The following is a 23,508-nucleotide window of genomic DNA, read 5'->3' as shown; positions in this document are numbered from 1 at the left end:
TCTAGTGAACATTGAACGGGCGGAGCAGAGAACTAGAGAATGACCGTCACAGCTCTCTGCTAAGAGCGGAGGGGAGAATTGAGCAATCAGCAGTGCTTGATCACTTAGTTCTCACTGCAGAGCCAGCGGGGGACAGATGCATCATTGAATCGATGCTGCATTCACCTAGGTGAGTATAAATGTTTGTTTTTTTTTAAACTCCATACTTCTCTTATAAGAAGACCAGTGGCCACTCAATGATTTAAATCTAAAATGCATAAGGTGTTCTTTACTATTAGAGTAGTAAGGATGTGGAACTTCCTTCCACAGTTGGTATCTTGTAGATGGGAATCTTATCAAACACAATATACAGGTATATGGGATATGGTAGTGACATAATTACACACACGCCCACACAACTATTACCAACTTTGTAACTATGTAACACATTATTCTATCTGTCCTGATTATAGAATCCCAAATCACCACCAACTGTCTAGGTTCCTGCATCACCCTCACCACCCCTATTAGAAAAGCTGCTCTCCTGTCTGTTAGGAGTAGCAGTAGCCACCTTGGAGTTTTCCAACCCCACATCTTCACCCAACTTATAAATGTGTTTGGGGGCTAAAACACAGAACTGGCCTTCCTTTTCTGTGAGCCCCTACCATTCTTCCACATAGAATACACGAATGTCCTAAAATAAATATACATATTTTTATTTCATAGGTCCTGGGAAATTGCATTCAACATTATCATTCCACTTACTTTAGCTTCCAAGCAGTGCCCAATTTGTGAAGGGATCATGGTTCTGTGAAGAGTTTCAGTTAGTTTGTGTTTCTTAGAGGTTCATTGTAATGCAGCTTGAGGAACAGAGAGAGGGAGAGAGAAATTGCTATACCCAAAATATTATGGCAGTCCCAGCAGAAGTCCCCTTCCTCAAGCAGCAGCAGTTGCAATATCAGAACAACTTTAGAATAGAGTTGCTCAAACAACAAATGTTTTTGTCTGCTCTGTTATACTGTAGTACTGTTCAGCCCCATCTGACCCAGAGTGAAAATTTAAATTAATTACTGTACATGACTGCTCTGATGAACATAAATAAAAAATTTGACTTGTTAGGTACACAGCACCAAATATACTGGTTTCTTCCACTACTAGTTAACTTTATGTTTTTCCTGTCGTAAAATATGAAAGCTAGAACCTCTTTGATCTCTATGCTACACAGAAGTACTCCTATTTGGACATATGATCTATGAGCCCCGAAACTAGTGAGTAAATAATGTATTTATGAAAACGTAATTGTTTAATGATTTTCATTATAGGTTTTATAATGCCTAAAATCATATTTGAGTTGAGTTTTAAACATTTATATTTTTATGCATTGTGTCAGTCAAATAAACAAAAACCCAGTCATTCACAACACACAATCGCATCCAAACAATCGCAACGTGCATGCACATGAAGCGGTCTCTAGTACTAATACATTTGTCTTAAGCAACAGTGATCAAAGGATAGAGTATATATTAGCACAATATTCAGAGAATGTTCTACTTGCCATGGTAATTATGTGAAAATGGCTCCGTTTGAATAGCTCTGTAAGAAGTTAGTCGTTTGAAGGCACTGATCTATCTTTCATAGCCTCTTTCTTTTATTAGAATAACAATACAATCAAGCATAATCAGTTCTAACTTACAAGTGGAATAACTCTTACTCTGAAATATTACACAATAACTGAAATCATTCCTGAATCATTTAAAGTGCTTTTGTAGCATAAAAGCTTTTTGAGGTGCACTTCTTTCCCTACAGCTTGAAGGTCTTCTCAACTTGCTTTTCATACAGGGCATCTCAGTAATAATTAGGTCAGCAAATAAAGAAATCTTTGCTGGGTAGCTCCAATACAAATGGCTCACTGTAAGCACTTGTCATGAACAGTAAAACAACCCACTAGCTGGTTTGGTTTTGTTTTTCAATAATATTATTTTTAGGCAGTTTTCACTGAATGTGGGAATTAGATTTGTTGTTGAATTACAATTTTGGTGCTGATGCATTTTACCAGTAGATAACAGTTGGAAAAATGCAGAAACTAAACATCCCACTGAAATGATCATGCGATTAGCCATCACTTATATATTGGACTATCTGCAGGGTAGATAGGAAAATGTAAAATAAAATACAAATAAAAGCAAATAAAAATCAATACTTGTGTAGCACATGGGACAGGCATACACTAAGAAGAGTACTGTATATATGTCACTGATCATGCCACCTTTGCAAAATAACTGTCTGCATGAGGCAAGTGAAGGGAAGAAAAAATGGTGAGCAAAAGAGCTACTTTTATGATAATGATACTTGTGGGCCATTGCCCAGGGAAGCCGGATTAGAATGGACAGGATCCAGCAGTTATAAAAGGAGCAACACTAAGCTTCAACTGTGATTATTGTGTCTGAATATGTTCCCTTCTTCTGGCCACCTCTGAAAACTTGTGGATAACTTCAGCAAAAAGAAGCAGTGTAAGCTGCAAAGGATCAAAGCATTCACTATAGTTCAAAAACAGAAAATATATAATACCAAATGAATTTATTTCTCTTAAATCCAAGAAATAGAGGAGTCAGTAAACCTATATAGTATTGTTATTCTCCAGAAGCATATAGATTCTGAAGCGTGTTGCTTGATATTTGTAATGTGCAGCTCTTGCCAACTTTCCATTGCTTTAGAGTTTTAATGATTAAGTTAGGGCTGACTTTGGAATAGGGTCAGATATGCTGGCATGCTCCAAAGTCTCTGTAGAGAACTGCAAAATAATTCACAAATATGTGTGAACTATCTGTACACCCATTTATGTCAATAAAGAAGTGAGGAGTAGGAGAGATTTTCCTCTGTTGCTATCACATAGTGAAAAAAATAACAAAGCAGGTGTTCTTACTCATTCAACTGATTACCCCCCGCTTTACCATAGCAGCCAGATCTGTCAACTTTCATGGGTATGTTAACACCAAGTCCCCTCAAAGAAATCACTTGTGTACAGGGGAAGACTGACAACTCATGGGGCCCCCAGGCAATAGGGTATCATGGGGCCCCTGTGTCCTTGTCCAAACTCAAAAAAGCCTATGAAAAAGGTACCATGGGCATCTCATGGGGCCCCCTACTGACCCCGAGCCCTGGGGCAGTGCCCGAGTTTCCAAATGGTTAGTCCGCCCCTGCTTGTGTATCCACCTAATGGCAGTACCTCCGCATTCAGGGACATGTCAACCGTCTTTGACACAGGTTTCTATCTGCTTGCACCATCACATCAGCTAGATGACTAATGGCTGCCTAAATTAGGAATGATTCTCTCTTTGATATGGACAACAGCCTCCTTAACCACTTGCTCGCCTGAGGATTAACCCCCCTTCCTGACCTGGTAATTTTTTGCTTACGGCACTGCATTTCTTTAACTAACAATTGTGCGGTCATGCAACATTGCACCCAATTGAAATTTACATCCTTTTTTTCCCAAAAATTGATGGCATCTGATCACCTGTGCGTTTTTTATTTTTTGCACTATAAAAAAAAGGCCGAGAATTTTGAGAAAAAAAACAATATTTTTGACTTTTTGCTATTAAACATGTCCAGTAAAAAAAATTAAAAAATTAATCATAAATTTAGTCCAAAATGTATTCTGCTACATGTCTTTGCTAAAAAAAAATCCCAATACGTGTAAATTAATTGGTTTACATGAAAGTTATAGCATTTACAAATGGCGGTATAGATACTGGAATTTTTTTTTTATTTTAAATTTTTACTAGTAATGGCGGCAATCAGTGACTTATAGCAGGACTGCAGCGGGCATTCTGACACTGGGGGGAACAGACTTGGTGTCACTGACATCCCCAGTGACACCAATACAGTGATCAGTGCTAAAAAAAATGCACTGACACTGTACTAAGGGCACTGGGCAGGAAGGGGTTAACATGAGGGGCGATCAAGCGGTTAACTGTGTGCTGTTTCTCTGTAGCTCTGTGTGTGTGCTTCACTGTAATCACACTGCTTTGGATGGCTGTGCTGTGCAAAGCCATCCAAAGCAGTATGCACAAGCTGACAGGGAGGAGACCTGTATTGTTTACATACAGTCCTCCTCCCTGTCAGAGATGCTTGGCAATAACCGACTGGGACCCGGTGATTGACTGCTGTGGCCACGAACGGTGGTGCGGGTAAGGCATGCACGCGCCTCCTACACAGAGATGCAAAATCATGTATATATACATGATTTTGCGCACTCGTGCCACCCTGTAGCAGTATATCTGCCATAGGGTGGTCGGGAAGCGGTTAAAGTTTTCATCAACTGAAATTGGAAACAAAAAATATGACCATAGATAGTATGTTAGATGAGCCTAAACAAACAGATGACAAATGTTTCTTGTACATTTTAGCTGCTCATACAAGTCCTAAAATAATCAAATTTTAGTTTCAACAAAATGTGATATTATACATTCAGTAATTTTATTAGAAAAATATAAAAAAAAATATTGCAAAAATAAGACTGTTTTAAATCTCATATACAACAGCGTGTAGAGGGCTGGTGGATATTTAATGATGTCAGAATAAAACTAAGGCATAAAGCTTACCAGAAGTTGAAATGAGGATAAACCTGAAGACTAAGATTGCAATCACCGTAGGTCCTCTGCACAATATGATTTCCTTGATGTATATTTTTTCACCTGCCCTGTCCTTGTATTTTCTTTGTGTATGTTTAGTGGAGAATTTTATTGGTATGCAGCAAACACATAATTTTGTGCAATATTCACATTTTACTGCACCACACCATAAACTCATTTGTCTCTATCAGCAAACTGCAGGCACAAGCACACCATCATTATAATTATTTATAATTCTCTAGCCTGGTTACCATAGTGCTACAAATAGATCTGACATTCCACATAAAAAGCCTAGAGATTTAAATTGAAGCAAAAAGTGTGTTCTGTAAGTAATATTTTCCCAGGTGTTAAAGGAATGGAATCACCTACACAATCACTGTTGGGGTTGAGTAAGGCATGCCACATGCATATGACTCATTGTACACTCATGGTATATCTTACAAAATGTAGAAAGCTTTTTATGTATTACATTTTCTTGTTTACGAAATTGTTTGTCTTGCCTCTGAAAAATTCACTTTATTTAGTGATACTTCTACAAGGTTGTCTCTGCTTTCAACCTATGCAACAGGTGCAAGAAGGTTTGGTGTTTTAGAAAAAAATATAGTACTTTAGATGAATAGCACTGGATATCTTATTATCTTATTATCCTAGAAGTGCATTTGAAACAATATTTTCTATGTAAGTGCTGAATTTTCTGATCAAGTACTATATATATATATATATATATATATATATATATATATAGTACATTTTAGCTGTATATATATATACACACACACACACACACACAAAGAGATATATAGATATATATAGGCATGTATTACTTTTAATAAGCTTGAGTGAATTATAACCATTTTCCAAGGTGCACAATACAAGCCATAGATGATATGGATGCCTAATGTTGATTTAAGATGCATTGAACGAAGCATAGCTCTGACTGATGGAAGATCAATTTTCAGGCATGGATTCATTTTATCATCTATGCAGACCACAGTCATCTAGTCCAGATTGCTATCTTTTATACTTATCTTCTTCCTTTCTTCAACCAGATGGCTGCCCTGATCTGTGCAATGGCAATGGGAGATGCACACTCGGTCAGAACAGCTGGCAGTGTATCTGCCAGACCGGCTGGAGAGGGTCTGGATGCAATGTTGCCATGGAAACTTCATGTGCTGATAACAAGGATAATGAGGGAGGTGAGCAAAAGTCTTCCATTAAAATCCCTAAAGAACATAAGGTTATATGTTCACTTTAGATCAGAGTGATTTACTGACAAAAATGTGTTATGCTGTACATAAACACTGACTTATAAAGCAATCTGGCAAATATATTGTGGTGATCAATAATGTACAATACTGTCCAAAGCTTTCTGGGCTAGTTTGTTGATTTCCAAAGGCATAGGGACACTGTAGGATGTGGTAGTCAAAGTAAAGCAGACTAGGATCTGTGAAAGTAAGCTGTGCTTGCTTTGATGTTCATTGGCCAAATAAACACATTGGTGGAGATTTACTAAAACTGGTGCACTCAGAATCTGGTGCGGCTGTGCATGGCAGCCATGCATCAGTTTCTAACTTCAGCTTGTTCAATTAAGTTTTGACAAACAAACTTGAATGCGGATTGGTTTCTATGCAGAGCTGCACCAGATTTTGCATTCTCCAGTTTTAGTAAACCATACCCATTGTATATATATATACAGAAAACCTTTTTTTTTTTAGTTTTGGATAGAGTAGGGAAGGACTAGAAACTCCTTACGTACCTAAGTGACTATTGTCAACTAGAGTTGTCATCAGAAGAAGTGGTGAGGGTAAATATCCCAACAGGGACAACTGTTCTGATGACAACTGTCTATGGGGGAAATGTTAGCTGTGCTTGCTAATAAATTGGACTGGAACCTATAAAAAAGTAAAACAAAGAGAGATGCAGAAAAGCCACATAGGGTAGTATTGCTTTAAAATGTAAGCACATATAAAAACAGACACAATTGGTTTATACACTTGGAAGCAACGGAGGAATGTGTGTGAATGGAAGAGATGTATTCTGAGTCATTCAGTGAAGCCTCGGATCTTTGGCCTGTGTTGCCACCACTGGATACCAGACCACCACTGCTGAACACAGAATCGCTAGGGTTTGGGACCAGAGCACACACTTCTGTGTTGGACATAGTCACTCTCACTGCCTCCTGCTCATTTCAAATTGCAAAGGGAACATGTTTCGAGGAGAAGATCCATCCCTTCATCAGCCCTTGAGTGACTCAGAATACATCTCTTCCATTCACACACATGTTCCTCCGTTGCTTGCGAGTGTATTACCAAATGTGGCTGTTTTTATGTGTGCTTACCTATTAAAGCAGCACAAACCTATGAGACTTTTCTGTGCCCCTTTTGTTTTACTTTTTTATAGGTTCCAGTTCCCCAGTTCTTTAGCATGGTGGCAGCACATCTAACATTTAGTGACAGTTTATGAATGTTTAACAAACAGCATAAACTCCGGGATTTTCTACTTGTATCTCATTTGTGTTATCTTAACGTATCATTTCTAACAAGTTTGCTTAGTGGAATACTTTGTTGCACATATTTCTTTGAGCTTGTCCATACATACTGCCCCAACTTCCACTGCTTCTGATTGCACCAGTTGAATCTATGTACCGTATTTGCCGGCGTATAAGACGACTGGGCGTATAAGACGACCCCCCTACTTTTCCTGCTAAAATGTAGTGTTTGGGCTATACTCGCCGTATAAGACTACCCCTCTTCCAATGCACACCAGTGGGAGGAATAGTGCCCCATCATTGATGTCAGTGGGAGGAATAGTGCCCCATCATTGATATCAGTGGGAGGAATAGTGCCCCATCATTGGTATCAGTGGGAGGAATAGTGCCCCATCATTGGTGTCAGTGGGAGGAATAGTGCCCCATCATTGATGTCAGTGGGAGGAATAGTGCCCCATCATTGGTATCAGTGGGGGGAATAGGTGCCCCTTCATTGGTATCAGTGGCAGGAATGGTGCCCCATCATTGGCATCAGTGGGAGGAATAGTGCCCCATCATTGGTATCAGTGGGGGGAATAGGTGCCCCATCATTGGTATCAGTGGCAGGAATAGTGCCCCATCATTGGTGTCAGTGGGAGGAATGGTGTCCCATCATTGGTGTCAGTGAGGGGTGGAATAGTGCCCCATCATTGGTGTCAGTGGGGGGTGGAATAGTGCCCCATCGTTGGTGTCAGTGGGGGGGGGGAATAGTGCCCCATCGTTGGTGTCAGTGGGGGGGGGGGGAATAGTGCCCCATCGTTGGTGTCAGTGGGAGGAATAGTGCCCCATCGTTGGTATCAGTGGGAGGAATAGTGCCCCATCATTGGTATCAGTGACACCAATGATGGGGCACTATTCCTCCCACTGACACTTGCTGACCCTGTTCTAGTACGGTGCTGCTGCAGCCAGCATATGTGGTTGCAGCAGCACCTCTACACAGAGCACTTACCTGCTGCTCCGGCACTCAATTTTCGCGGGGCTGCTCGGCTCCGCCCCCTCGCCGGTGATTGGCCGCCTGTGTGCCTTTCCCGAGCTACAGTTCTGGCGGCCAATCACCGGTGAGGAGGCGGAGCCGCGCAGCCGCACGAATATCCAGTGGCCGAACTGAAGGAGACGCCGCGCTTCCTGGACCGGATTGTCGTGGGACTGGATCCAGGTAAGAGACGTCAGCCCCTGCAAACCCCTGTACTTAATGCCGCAGCCCCCCTAACATGTGTACCGGCGTATAAGACGACCCCCGACTTTTGAGAAGATTTTCAAGGGTCAAAAAGTCGTCTTATACGCCGGCAAATACGGTAATTAATCATTTTGTGGTCTTGCTGTGGATCAGTTCCACCCACATATATTTTTACAAGTGACTAATAGATCCTGTTTTGTGCACATTGGGCATTTGTTTATTTTCTTTTCTAGCAAATATAACTGACAGGCATTTAATCCCTACTATCTAAATAAAAAAAAGGTTGGCTATAGATGCACATTAACATAAAATTGGACATAAAAATGTCTAGAAAGAAAAACATTCATCATTTGGGACTGTGCCATAAGATCAAGCACAGCTGTCAGATGTCATTAGATGTCTAGAGATACGAAGAACATACTCAGAAAAAGTTTCAGGTACTATTAGGAAATCTAAACTGTAAACAGAGAGCAAACCTAGCATATTATCAGCATGTCTCCAGTAGTGTAGTAAGGTGAAATGAAAATTGTGTACTTTGTGCTTTCTTGATCTGGAATAATTATACATTGGAGCGTATGCACATGTGGTAGTATCAGGCACAGTTGTGCACTACTAGCACATGTTACACACTGTTCACACATTGGAAGACCATATTTTACAGGTACTGGTACAAGTGTAAGTCAGCACAAATAAATATACTGCTATTTTTCCCACACAATGACAGGTTACAACCCAAACTACACCAAATTCCTTAGTTCCTTATATTTTAGCTGTACAGAATATTTCTATTAGATATGGTGGAGTTTTTTGTTTTTCTTGGCGAGTCAGCAAGCATCATTCAATGTTCATCAATCCCTTATTGATAAGGGACTTCTCAAAAAGTATGTTTGCCTGCTTATTTACTGTTTTTTTTTTGTGTGTGTGAATTAGTAGGGGTTCACTTACATAGGAAGGGACCAGTATCCGGGAGACCCCTGATTTTATCTTCCAGATTCCACAGACACCCAAAACCACCAAGCCAGGGTTGTAAGAAAGAGGCACTTGTTCACATCAACATGGTAGCAATGTGCTTTTCCAGAGGAGGGAAGAAGTCCCTTCTGGCAAGGTACCCTCCCATGTTGAAGGCATGTAGCCTGAAATGGTTTAGGAAGGGACAGTCCTTCTCTTTCCTGGCCTGCCAGGCTGCATGCTCAGATAAGGGTCAGATATGGACATTAAGGGGGACCCATGCTTTTTCTTTGTTTGGGGTTCCCTTAACATCCATACTAGATCCTCATCTAAGATAAGGGTCTGGTATAGATGAAAGGAATCCTAGCAGTATATTTCTTTGTAAATGTCAGCTTTTCTGTAATAGGTTGAATACATCATACAGATGCACCACTTCACAGGCAGGTTAAGGGTGCTCCCCGGCATGGGGTGAGGGGTGTGGCATGAAAGGAGACTAGATGAAGCCATTTTTTGTAACATGTAGGTCTTTATGCAGCTGACAGTTTAAGTGTAGTTCCTTTCTTACTTTTTGAATCATATACACCAGGCATGTTATTAAAAGGAATTTTCCATTCTTAATGTTTTACTTAAAACAATATTGGAATCACTTTTTCCCACCAAACTGTATTTTAGTGTACAATGGAGACAACAGAGGTCTGTTTAGAGCTAACCAATGCATTTTATCTATGGGGATAGGGGGGCACGGTGAATGTGAGTAATGCAATGTTCTTGCTTCATTTTAAACAGTACAAAACAAAAGGCAGATCAAAGAACAGATGGTCAGTAAAAGCCAAATGCTGCACTTTGAGCACCCCAACAATAATAAAAAGGTTATATCAACAAATAAAAAACAATCCCTGAAACAATGAGGCAAAACGCCACTTTATTTTAAAGGTAGCTGTGCAGCAGCCCATAAAAAAAGGCCAAACCAGCATATTAAAAATACCAATATAACCCCTAAATATATTAAAACCTAAAAACAAACAAACAATCTTAAACAAAATATCACTAACACTAGTAAATAATAACTATAATAAATGAAAACCCTCAAAAAACGATATTGCCAAAAGTATTTGGACACCTCTCCAAATCATTGAATTCAGATGTTTCAATCACTTCCATGGCCACAGGTGTAGAAAATCAAGCACCTAGGTATGCAGACTGCTTCTACAAACATTTGTGAAAGAATGGGTTGCTCTCAGGAGCTCAATAAATTAAAGCATGGTACCGAGATATGTTGCCACCTGTGCAATAAGTCCATTTGTGAAATTTCCTTCCTACTAAATATTCCACGGTCAACTGTTAGTGGTATTATAACAAAGTGGAAGCAATTGGGAACAACAGCAACTCAGCCATGAAGTGGTAGGTCACGTAAAATGTCAGAGCGGGGTCAGCGCATGCTGAAGCGCTTAGTGTGCAGAATTCACCAACTGTCTGCAGAGTCAATAGCTAAAGACCTCCAAACCTTGTGTGGCCTTCAGATTAGCACATCAGTGCATAGAGAGCTTCATGAAATGGGTTTCCATGAGCGAGTAGCTGCATCCAAGCCTTACATCACCAAGTGCAATGGAAAGCGTCAGATGCAGTGGAGTAAAGCACACCGCCACTGGACTCTAGAGCAGTGGAGATGTGTTCTCTGGAGTGATGAATCATGCTTCTCTGTCTGGCAATGGTTATGTCTGGGTTTGGCAATTGCCAGGAAAACAGTACTTGCCTGAATGCATTGTGTCAAGTGTAAAGTTTGGTGGACAGGGGATTATGGTGTAGGGTTGTTTTTCAGGGGTTGGGCTTGGCCCTTTAGTTCCAGTGAAGGGAACTCTTAAGGCGTCAGCATACCAAGACATTTTGGACAATTTTATGCTCTCAACTTTGTGGGAACAGTTTGGGGATGGTCCCTTCCTGTTCCAACATGACTGCACACCAGTACACAAAGCAAGGTCCATAAAGACATGAATGAGTGAGTTTGGGGTGAAGGAACTTGACTGGACTGCACAGAGTCATGACCTCTACCCAAGAGAACACCTTTGGGATAAATTAGAGTGGAGACTGTGATCCAGGCCTTCTCGTCTGACATCAGTGCCTGACCTCATAAATGTGCTTCTGGGAGAATGGTCAAACATTCCCATAGACACACTCCTAAACCTTGTGGACAGCCTTCCCAGAAGAGTTGAAGCTGTTATAGCTGAAAAGGGTGGGCCAACTCAGTATTGAACTAAGACTGGGATGCCATTAAAGTTCATGTGCGTGTAAAGGCAGGAGTCCCAATACATTTGGCAATATAGTGTACTATCCATTGCTTTTTAGGATAAGCCTTGCAGCTGAAATACCAGAGCTTCCACAGCTTAGTTTGTCTTTAGCATCATCTAAATATTGATATATGATAATAAATCAGATTTATTATTATAATAAATCTGATAGAATAAGTCTATGTCCAGCTGATAATCATAGTATTGTGGGGACAACAAGTCTTGTTTGTTTTTCTATTTTATTTTAATCTGGAAAAAAGTGCAGCAGTAAATGACATTTAATGTAAAGTGAAATGCCAGTAGATGAGAAGCTTGGTATGACCATAATATCATGGTTCTTTTTGTTCTGTCTGTTGAGTGGAAGGATTACAATCAAAACAGAAGAAAATGTCACTGAAACAAATAATATAAACATTTTAATCATATTGGTCCTGTTAAAAGGAATAAATAGCGGACATTTGCTCCAGAGTGATTGTACATGGGTCACATAATCTTGCATGCAGGAATAGTTATTGAGCTTGACTTTGTTTATGTTACAAGCAAAAAGAAGATCAGAGAGACCATCTGCTTTGGATGCCAGTGTGCCATTAATATACAAACATTTTGTTTTCCAAAATTCAGCCTTAACTAATCCATCTTATGTGCTACCATTTGAAGCAAAAATTATTCCTCTGTGCACTGTAACTCAACAAACTGTAACCTCATAAAAATGAAAATCTGTTAAGAGCTTAGATGAAACCTTTCATTAGGTCAGTGGTGTGAGAAGTGGGGTCTCAGGAAAGTACCTAATAGCCTTTAGTGGTCAGTGGATCTTATTGCTGAAATCATCAGAAGGAAGAACAGTTATTTCTGCCAATAACAACCATCACATTCTTTATTTAATACCAGTGCACTATGTGAAACAAAAATAAGAATCAGGTTGCTATAAGCAACATGAGCAATTTTTCCTATTAAATATTTCATGAAATAAGGACCATTGTTAAAGGGGTGTTAAAGTGGAATCCTAGCTTTCATTTAGATTTATAGTCCGTTCGGTCCAAGCTGGCCCAAACAAACTATTTCCATGATATTATTATGAGGCTGCTGTGTGCGCTTATACTGTTATAGAATTAGCTATTGTATGCTGCCATACAGGTCTCTCTCCCGTCAGTGATACCCTCGCTGGGTGCTGGCAGGGAATCACTGGCCAGGACCCAGTGATTTACAGCCGAGGCCACCAATGGTGGCCACGGAGGCGCCCCTACCCGAAAACACAAAATCACGTATATATACGTGATTTTGAGCAGGGAGTGTGCCCTGTAGCAGTATTTCTGCTATAGGGCGGACTTAAAGCAGTAAAAGTGGTTAGCTGAAATATATTACATCTTTATTTTTGGGTTTAATATCACTTTAACATCGTGGTTATGGGAAAAAGCAGTACAGCAGAACAATGAAATATTTGTGCTGTCTTCCAGAGATTACTAATCTCAAACTTTGGTGTTTAATGTTAGATAGTTAATTAGTTATAAAAAAAATATGTATATCTATTTTAATATGAAATATATAAGCAAGCGTATGCTTGGAAATTGACAGGGTGTATCTAGTGAACTCCATTAGGGTGCAACATCTAGATCAAACTGCATGTTACAAAAAGATATTCACAAGGACTTCCAGCTATAGTGCAGCTGTGATAAAAAGTAACCTTTGTAAAACAAGCCGATTTAGTATAGAAAATGTTGAAAGTCTTGTCTTAGATCTTCAGTTTTCACAAGGCTTGATTTAATGGAAGTCCAATTCCTTTTAGGAGGCTGCAGAACGGATATGTGACCACCTTCCTGTTTAAGTTGAATTCTGAATATAGTTAAGTCATATTATGGGTACAGTATGTACTGTAAAAAAGCAAGGCTTACTTTTGACAATGTTGGTACATATTCATTTTGCCAAGCAAAGGAGATGTTTTGCACTAGAAGATTTCCACAATGTCTAAAAAGGGAAACCCTTTGATGGAATCATCACTACCTCAGTCACATGGAGCTTTCTTTATGCTGTCTTATTTTACTGGCATTTGGAAATAAACTTTGCTGTAGTGAAGAGTTAGAGAGAGAATAATGGATGAAAAAGCCTGATGACCCACGGGTCTTAAAAGGCAAATCTAGGAGCTTTGTGGGACTATCCTTCAGGCACCAACGATGTACAAAGAGCCTAGGAGTATATATCTGCCTGCAGGTACAATTTATTATTTATAGCTGTTGATGCCACAAGGACATATCTTAGCATAAAAAAATCTTCATGAAACTGTTGTTAGAAGACAAAAATTAGATGGACTAATTAGTGATGCTACAGTTTTGTCCAAATGGATGTGTGCTATTACTAATCTTATTATTTTTTTACAGCTATACAGCATGGGGCCAACATTTTACTAGTTCAAGGTGTAGTGTTATAAAGAGATGTGTAATAGAATTAGCACATTTTAAAGCACAATATAAAGGAAAAAAACAGAATAGTTTGGGGTCAAATGTCAGACAGAAGAAGCAAAATAAAATGAAGGGTAGCATATCAAAAGTCTTCTAAAGGGTCATATATATGTATAATCCTATTGCATTCTGGAAAATTAATGAATGTTAAACATTTGCACTGTACAAATAAACATATCTAGTGACTAATGAAGAGTAGCCATGGCACCACTTCTTTAACATTCCATTGTTCAGTTATTTTCACTTTCATTGCAGAATGTAACCAAGCTATTTCAGGTCTGAGAATACTGGAAAACAATGGTTTAACTCAACGTTGAGCCTCAGTTCTATGCATTGTGCTCTTGTTGCACATAGCAATATCATATCAGTTTCTCTCTTGGTTTATCCAAACCTAATCAGAGATTATTTTTAATGTACAACAGCTTTAACAGAATATTTATCATAGCAGTCTTTGATGTATTTCTTACTCAGAGAGCAACATTGTCATCCTAGGGCCTCATTAACACAGGCTGTCTTAAGCCATCCAGGATGCTTAAGTGTTCCATGTAGGGTTGTGCAGGTAGCCTGTTGAAATCACTGACAGGACATATGGATCAGTACACCCATGAGAATGAGACCTAGATCAGGAAGTGTATTAGGGCTACAGAACACCTCCTCCTCCCCTCGTATGGTTAATAAATGGGGGAAATGTTCTCATCATTTAGAGAGGTGAAGAAGATAACACTCATTAAGATAAACCATGCAGAATGCACAGGAATGTAGGGCTCACTGGATTTCTAGCAGGATCAACTGGTATTTTTGGTACTTATTAAACAGTTATAGATATATCACTGAAAGCATTTTAACAGACTAAAAGGGAACGAGAAAGAATTTCATCATTAGAGCTTAGATGAATTTTGATATATAACACATATAGTAAAACAAGGTAAATATAACGCATATACACTATATTGCCAAAAGTATTGGAACACCCCTCCAAATCATTGGATTCAGGTGTTCCAATCACCTCCAGGCCACAGATGTATAAAATCAAGCACCTAGGCATGCTGACTGCTTCTACAAACATTTGTGAAAGAATGGGTCGCTCTCAGGAGCTCAGTGAATTCAAGCGTGGTACTGTGATAGGTTGCCACCTGTGCAATATGTCCATCCATGACATTTCCTTGCTACTAAATATTCCATGGTCAACTGTTAGTGATATTATAACAAAGTGAAAGCAACTGGGAACAACAGCAACTCGGCCACGTAAAATCACAGAGCAGGGTCAGTGTATGCTGAAGGACACAGTGTGCAGAAGTCGCCAACTGTCTGTAGAGTCAGTAGCTAAAGACCTTCAAACTTTGTGTGGCCTTCAAATTAGCAGCTACTGGCTGTTTGTGTGAGAGGGGAATGATGTTAGGAGAGCAGAACGTACTACTGTGGGTTGTAAAGTGAGAGGGGGCAGTGCTTTTGAGGGGGGAAATGTGAAAGGAGCAGGGCAGTGCTGTAGGATGTGTGATTGATGTGAAGAGGGTTGAGCACAGGGGAGTACAGGGAGCCTGCGAACACTACTGCAAAGAGGAAACTGATGTGTGGAGGGGAATGAGGACACTGATGCAAGGGATTGTGAAATAGGAGGAGAAGGCTGAAAAACATGCAGTTAAGACCTTTGCTGGAAGAAAATGTTACTAGTTGTACTTCCTTGAATTTCAGTTCAATACCCCTTGCACATACATTTACAAGAAAACGTCACCTGATAAGCATAAGCACAGTTGATACGGTCAACTGACCAAAAGAAACAAAAGGACGTTGTACAGGATTGTGACCTGAAATAAGAAAACAACTTCTGCAAGAGTGACTGCAGAACTCAATCTCAGTCTTCCAAAGCCTGTGTCCACATAAACTGGGCAGATGTAACTCCATAAGCAAAACATTCACAGGCAAGCTGCAACTGCCAAACCACTAGTGACTGATACAAATGCTCAGAAGTGGCGAGAGTGGTGCAACACTCATAAATCATGGACCTTGATCATTGAAAGACTGATATATGGTCTGATGAACCGAGCTTCACACTACAATCAGGACTGTCTTGTGCCCATGGTAAAGCATGGTGGTGGCACAATCATGGTTTGGACAGCCATATCATGGTATTCTGCAGGCCACATCATCACTTTCAAAGGTAGAGCTATTGCCAGCATTATGTACAAATTTTGGCCAACCATATGCACCCCATGGTGCAGACACTGTTCTACCAAGATGATAATGCTCCAATTTACACAGTTGGTGTTGTCAAATCTTGGTATGACAAGAATGCAGATGAAGTCGCCGGACCTCAATATCATAGAGCCACCATGGTCAATTTTGGGGAATGAGGCTTAGGATCCTTTTCCGCCTCCAGCATCTCTGCGAGAACTGGAACAATTTTTGCATAAAGAGTGCTATCAGATTCCATTTTATACCATTCAAGACTTATATTTGTCAATTCCCAGGAGAATTCAGGCTGTCTTGGATGCCAAAGGCAGTCCAACACCATATTACAAAATGATTTTATTTTTTACCTGGTGTATCTATAATTTTGTCCAACCAGGACAGGATCAACAGCTGAACATAATGGAAAAAGCAAGCCTACAAAGACTTGGTAGGAACTGTATATTGCCAATAGTGGATATTATTGGAGCCTTTACTGTAAGTTAATATATATTGTTCACATGGGCTTTAAAGTAGTACATGTATCATGTTCCTTAACTGACTAGGAGTAAAAAGAAGTATTGAACTGAGTGGTTTGGAAAAACAGTGCTCAACAAAAGTTTTTTTCACTTGACTTTATGCTGCAGGATCATTGAATTTTATTATGCCTCTGCTAGGACCCTCAGCTTATTTTGAGTAAGCTCAGCATCTACAATTTCACTGTCTAAAATATTCAGCATGGCTGATTTCTAAGATAAGCTGCCTGTGGGTGTCTGGTATGGTCTGCTCTGATAGAACAATGTCACTGGATCTGAAATCTGGTGAATCAGGCAACATCATATTTCTACGTGTGTATGATAATCTAGCTAAATTTTGTTTAGGAAAAAAAAAAACAATGGCGGTCAATGGTTGTAAAGAAAACCCCTGACTTAAATCACACAGATTAATGATTTTCAAGGTTTATGATAAAAAAAATATCAGATTTAATGTTTCTTAAATTTAAGGCAGTCAGAACAAAAATACTACTGGTTGTTATGTATTTCTACATTTTGTATACAGCCATTTTCCTTATTAAGTTAATATGCTAGAGCTGAAGTTAAATTCTGAATTAAAAGGAATCAGATTATTAGTTTAGTTTAGATTATTATTGGTTTAGCACAGTATGTCACCTATGATATATTGGGACTGCAGTTTCCTACCTATTTCCCTTTTGTGCCTACCCTTGTATCTCCTGATTTCTGTGCCACTGAATGCCTTTTCAGCCTGGTAGTTTGTGATACACCCCACACTACAGTTCTAGATGGTGTGAAAAGCAGCAATCTAGTATATCTAGGCATTACTGTGGGTGGCATGGAAAAAACTCTGCTGATCAGGACACACATTTCTGCTAACTTTGTAAAGTGTGTGTGTTTGTCTATTTATTGTTCTTTGATTATTTACATGAATGGAATGTATTTTTAAGACCCACTGGCAGTGTATGACACAGTTTTTCACAGCAGCAAAGAAGATTAAAACTAATGTTTTGCATTACAGTGGTTATAAAGGCTAAAGGTTTTTTACCTTCCTGTATTCTATAAACAAAGGTAAAAAACTTGAGCCCGATCTTGATCCAGCAATGTGCACTAGAGCAACAGCTCCCTCCAGATTTGGGGGCGGCTCAGGAGTGAGATCGCACAAGAGCCTCCAGAGCAACCAACTTGCGCTATGGGCACTCAGCAGAGGGGAGGAGCCAGGAGCGCTGGAGGGGGACCCAAGAAGAGGAGCATCGCTGCTCTGTGCAAAAAGCATTGCACAGAGCAGGTATATATGACATGTTTGTTATAAAAAAAAATCTGATCCTTTAGTATCACTTTAACAGTGACAGTTAATTAGGTGTTGCAGTCCAGAATCACCAAGTATCACTCATGAAAAAAAAATAGAAATATGAGTTTGTGCTAGTACGCGGTTTGCTGTTATGCAGAAATACAGCAGGTTCAAAACCACTCATATATTATACTGTAATCAGATAGCTCTGCCACTTCAATAGGTGGTAGCTTCCCTCTAGGCCTACTGAAATATGCCAGCCGAGTGGGAACCCTATTATCCTCGGAGGACATCATATGACATCCTCCCAGGGTCAGGTCGCGCTACGCATGATCTGTCACCGGCTGTGTCCAAGGGACACGGACAATGATAGATCACTAAACCAGCCCGCAGCCATTGTCATGTGATCGCTGTGATCAATCACAGCAAATCACATGACAGTTGTAAACAATAAATGGCTTCTTTTCAAGCCAATCATTGCGCACAACTGTGCTGCAAACCGTGATTGGTCACAGTTAGCACATGTACAGACTGGACCAATCACAGCCCATCTGTAGCAGATGATCAGCTATGACCAATCACAGCTGATCACAACAAAAACTACTGAATGAATCGGTTTCATTCAGTAAAAATGCTTTCCTATAGCAATGAAATTCATTGGTATAAGCCAGCAATGGGCAAACTACGGCCCGCGGGCCATATACGGCCCGGCGGACCTTTTAATCCGACCCGCGGAGGTAGGCTCCCGCTAGGCTCCTCTCACAGTCCGCCCTGAAGACCGGTGTAGCGTGAAAATCTGTCTCCTATGAGGATCTGTCCCCCCTCGACGTATCTGCGCATGTGCCGGAGATCGCCGATCGGCTGCTAATGCCTGAAACTGGCACATGCGCAGATACGTCGAGGGGGACAGATCCTCATAGGAGACAGATTTTCATGCTACACCGGAACGGCGAGGGAACACGGCGAGAGGAACGCGCGGAGCAAAGGTAAGTGAATTGACACAGGGGGGACTTGGGGACTTAATATGGGGGGTGAATTAATATGGGGGATGAATTACTATAGGGGGGATGAATTACTATATGGGGGATGAATTACTATATGGGGGATGAATTACTATGGGGGATGAATTACTATGGGGGATGAATTACTATGGGGGATGAATTACTATATGGGGGATGAATTACTATGGGGGATGATATACTATGGGGGATGAATTACTATGGGGGATGAATTACTATATGGGGGATGAATTACTATATGGGGGACGAATTACTATATGGGGGATGAATTACTATGGGGGATGAATTACTATATGGGGAATGAATTACTATGGGGGATGAATTACCATATGGGGGATGAATTACTATATGGGGGATGAATTACTATATGGGGGATGAATTACTATGGGGGATGAATTACTATGGGGGATGAATTACTATATGGGGGATGAATTACTATGGGGGATGAATTACTATATGGGGGATGAATTACTATGGGGGATGAATTACTATATGGGGGATGAATTACTATGGGGGATGAATTATCATATGGGGGATGAATTACTATATGGGGGATGAATTACTATGGGGGATGAATTACTATGGGGGATGAATTACTATATGGGGGATGAATTACTATGGGGGATTAATTACTATGCTTACTATGGGGGAATATTACTATACTTACTATGGATGACACATACACATCATTCATCTACTCTTGGTCCGGCCCCCGGGTCCAATATATGAACCCATTGCGGCCCTCAAGTCAAAAAGTTTGCCCACCCCTGGTATAAGCAAAAATAATGTGTAGAAAAAAAAAAATCCTGATCACTTGCCCATGTTACTATGGTAACATTGTATTGGTCTGGTCGCAGGAGTAGAAAAAAAAAATCATAAAACTATTTTTAAAAAGTAATAAAAAATGTAAGAAACATAAAAAAGTACATACTGTGGCCAGTCAGTGTCCCTAATCACCGCTGCACCAGTTATATGTTGACAGTATGTAAAAAAAAAATTGTGAAAACACTTTTTTCATTTCTTCATTTTCCACAAAATTATGACAAAAAATGACAACTTCAAAAAACTTGCCATGCCTCTTATTAAATATATCAGACTGTTTACTTTCCAAAAAGTGGTCATTTGGGGGGTATTTGTACTGTCCTGGTGTTTTGGGGCCTCAAGAAATGAAATCAGCTGCCAGTAAAGCAGGATTTATCAAGTTTTAGATATATAAAAAACACAGTGGTGATTAAATAACACAAAAAGAAATCTCTATTTGTATGAAAAAATTATAAAAATTTCATATGGGTACAGTGTTGCATGACTGCACAATTTTCATTTAAAGTGCAACAGCTCTGAAAGATGAAAATTGGCCTGGGCAGGAAGGGGATACAAGTGCTCATTAGGCAATGTACCACTGTCTCTTGTGGACCTACGTGGCTATGATGTAATTTTCTTCCTGTGTTAATGTTGTTTTCCAAGTAGGGCTCACTCATGTATTCAGCACCATCTTGACTTGTAAGAGTCATATTTATAGCAGCTTTCCAACAGGCCATGGGCCTAGCTACAGCCATAGTACTAATTTCTGCTGCAAATACGGATAACACTCAGAGTTACAGTAAAATAGAGTTACAGTAAAATAGTCCCTGAAAGAGAAAAAAGTCAAAAAGTATATGATGACTACTTTCATCTGACAAACCCGCAATCCTAAAATGTTAAAATGAAGATGCTGTTGATAAGAGTGGGAACATGGAAGTGTATACTTCCATACACTTCCCAGTATGGTCTGCCCAGACCAGAAGTGTACAGAGAAAGATAAAAAAAGTACTAAATCCCTGAGCACAGATGATGATCAAATTGTGCACATTTGCAAGTGTGAAACTGCAAGAGATGTAGGAAAAGCTACAGAAAGTGTATGAGTCAGTAAATCTTTAGCCAGCCATAGACAGAGACATTTTCTTTCCTGCACCCAAGAATTGCAAGAAAGAAAATCTCTCAATTATCCCATCAACACATTCAATGTTGAATCTTTCTTGTGGAGCCATTGTGTTCCCCCAGCAAGGGGGAGCCTTCCCTGCTGGTAGAAAACAGTGATTACTGCTAGCGGCTATAATAGCGGCTAACATAAAAGGCATGTAAAATTTTGACAGGTTGCTTGTACCCAAGTGGAATTCCTGAAAGCTATAAGAGAAGAAATAAAACTCTTTCATATTGCATAACTGCTGCTCAGTGGTCTCTCAGTGAGGCACTTGTCACAACAATCAGATGATGAGCTTACCCTGCAATATGTTGGAGGATCTGCACTAAGAAGCAATGACCACAATAATAGTATTATGTAGCATGAAACATTTTATTGCTTGTGTTCAATAATACAGGTCAACTAAAGGCAAACTGCAAAATTTGGAATGCTATAATGAAAGCTATAATTAATCAACAAAAGTCCAAAAATTTTAAAGAAATAAATAGAAGTTTTAAGCTGGATGGATAGATCACAATTTGGCCAGTTGAGCAGGGACCTGATGAATTTCCATCCATTATGACTGTTCCTACAGTATTTGAGAGGAGTAGATCTAGTGTCCCATTTGAGTGTTCCCATTTGAGAGGACTCGAACTCTTGCAGCAATAATCAGTGTATTCTGACAGTGAAAAAGCCTCTGTTGTTAAAATACAACAGTGCAGGAGGAGGTTTCCACCATTAACCTCAAAAAGTGTGCGGATGGGGGAATCCAGTTCACTTTTTTTTATTCACTGACTGACAATTGATTAATCTATGATGCTTTCACTCTGGAGCAACAAGTCATGTGACCAATGATGTCCTCACTCTTGAAAATAACCTCCTGTCACTAAAGAAGCTCGACAAGCAATAATACAGTATATAGTGATAATAAGAGGCACCACCTGAGTTATCACATATAAAAGCTAGGAAATATCTTATATTAACTGTATCATGTAAACTGCAATTGCATAGTTAGTCTGGCTTAAAAAAGACAAAAGTCCATCCAGTTCAACCATAAAGAAAAAAGTTATTATCCCATACCCCCAGCTGATCCAGAGGAAGGCAAAAAAAACCAGCAAAGCATGATCAAATTTGCTCCTGCAGGGGAAAAAAATCCTTCCTGATGCCCCGAGAGGCAATTGGATATTCCCGGGATCAACTTTACCTATAAATGTTAGTATCCAGTTACAGTATATTCTGTGTATCTAAGAAAGAATCCAGGCCTTTTTAAAGCAATCCACTGAGCTGGCCAGAACCAACTCTTGAGTGAGTCTATTCCACATTTTCACAGCTCTCACTGTGAAGAAACCTTTCCGTGCTTGTAGATTAAATTTCTTTTCCTCCAGATGTAAAGAGTGCCCCCTTGTCTTCTGTAATGATCTCAGGGTGAATAACTCTACACCGAGTTCGCTATATGAACCACTGATGTATTTATACATGTTGATCATATCTCCCCTTAATCTCCTCTTCTCAAGAGAGAATAAATTCAGTTCCTCTAATCTTTCCTCATAGCTGATCTCCTCCATGCCTCTTATCAGTTTGGTTGTCCTTCTCTGTACTTTCTCCAGTTCCCCAATGTTCTTTTTGTGACTTGGTGCCCAAAATTGAACTGTATATTCCAGATGAGGTCTTACTAATGATTTGTACGGGGTAATATGATATCGCTCTCTCTGGAGTCTATACCTCTTTTAATACATTTAGAAACTGCAGCTTGGCATTGCACGCCATTATTAAGCTTGTGATCTACCACAACTCCCAGATACTTCTCCACCATTGATTCCCCCAGTTGTACTCCCCCTAGTATGTATGATGCATGCATATTTTTAGCCCCCAAGTGCATAACCTTACATTTATCAACATTAAACCTCATTTGCCACATAGTTGCCCAATTAAACAGTGCACTGAGGTCGGCTTATAAATTGGAGACATCCTGTAAGGATGTTATTCCACTGCACAGCTTGGTGTCATCTGCAAAGACTGAAATTATATTTTTAATCTCAGACCCTATATTGTTTATAAATATATTAAAAAGTAAGGTTCCCAACACTGAACCTTGGGGTACACCACTGACAACCCTAGACCATTCAGAGTATGAATCATTAACCACTACTCTTTGAATATGATCTTTTAGCTGTTTTCTATCCATTTACATACGGATTTTTCCAAGCCCATAGACTTTACCTTACACACCTTACGCAATGAAGTGGTTGATACTGTCAAAAAAGGAAAACATTTGCTTTTGTATTCACACTTGTCTCTGTCATCTCGGACACAGGAATCCTGAGACTATTAAGAAATATCAGCATGCCAGTGGCATAAAAAATCAACTCAAGCAGTCAAATAATGAAGTGTACCAGTTGCATCATTGGAAAAATGACCAGAAACATTTTCCCAAAAGTAGCAACAGCAGAGCCCGACAGCCCCTGGGCTTAGTTTAATCAACTTTATGTAGTCCTATGAAAGCTCTGGCTCGAGAAAAGAAAAGGAATACTGTGCTCTACCTGTTATCCTGTTATTCAGCAAAGATGAAGTTCTTGAC

General features: G+C 39.8%; 1 protein-coding gene across 9 annotated transcripts in view; it reads left to right on the top strand.

The window, feature by feature from the left end:
- Nucleotides 1-23,508, top strand: part of TENM2 (teneurin transmembrane protein 2) — a 1,359,942-nt gene that overhangs the window by 1,121,285 nt on the left and 215,149 nt on the right. For all 9 annotated transcript variants that reach the window (XM_089656707.1, XM_089656704.1, XM_089656705.1 and 6 more), the window contains one exon: nt 5,663-5,809. In XM_089656707.1, the coding sequence (XP_089512833.1) occupies nt 5,663-5,809 (147 nt within the window). The remainder of the gene's footprint in view (nt 1-5,662; nt 5,810-23,508) is intronic.

The sequence above is a fragment of the Staurois parvus genome, unplaced genomic scaffold (genome assembly GCF_062004578.1).
Source record: "Staurois parvus isolate SC_StPar_1 unplaced genomic scaffold, SC_StPar_1.0 ptg000930l, whole genome shotgun sequence".
NCBI lineage: Eukaryota > Metazoa > Chordata > Amphibia > Anura > Ranidae > Staurois > Staurois parvus.
This window is presented reverse-complemented; position numbering and strand designations above follow the sequence as displayed.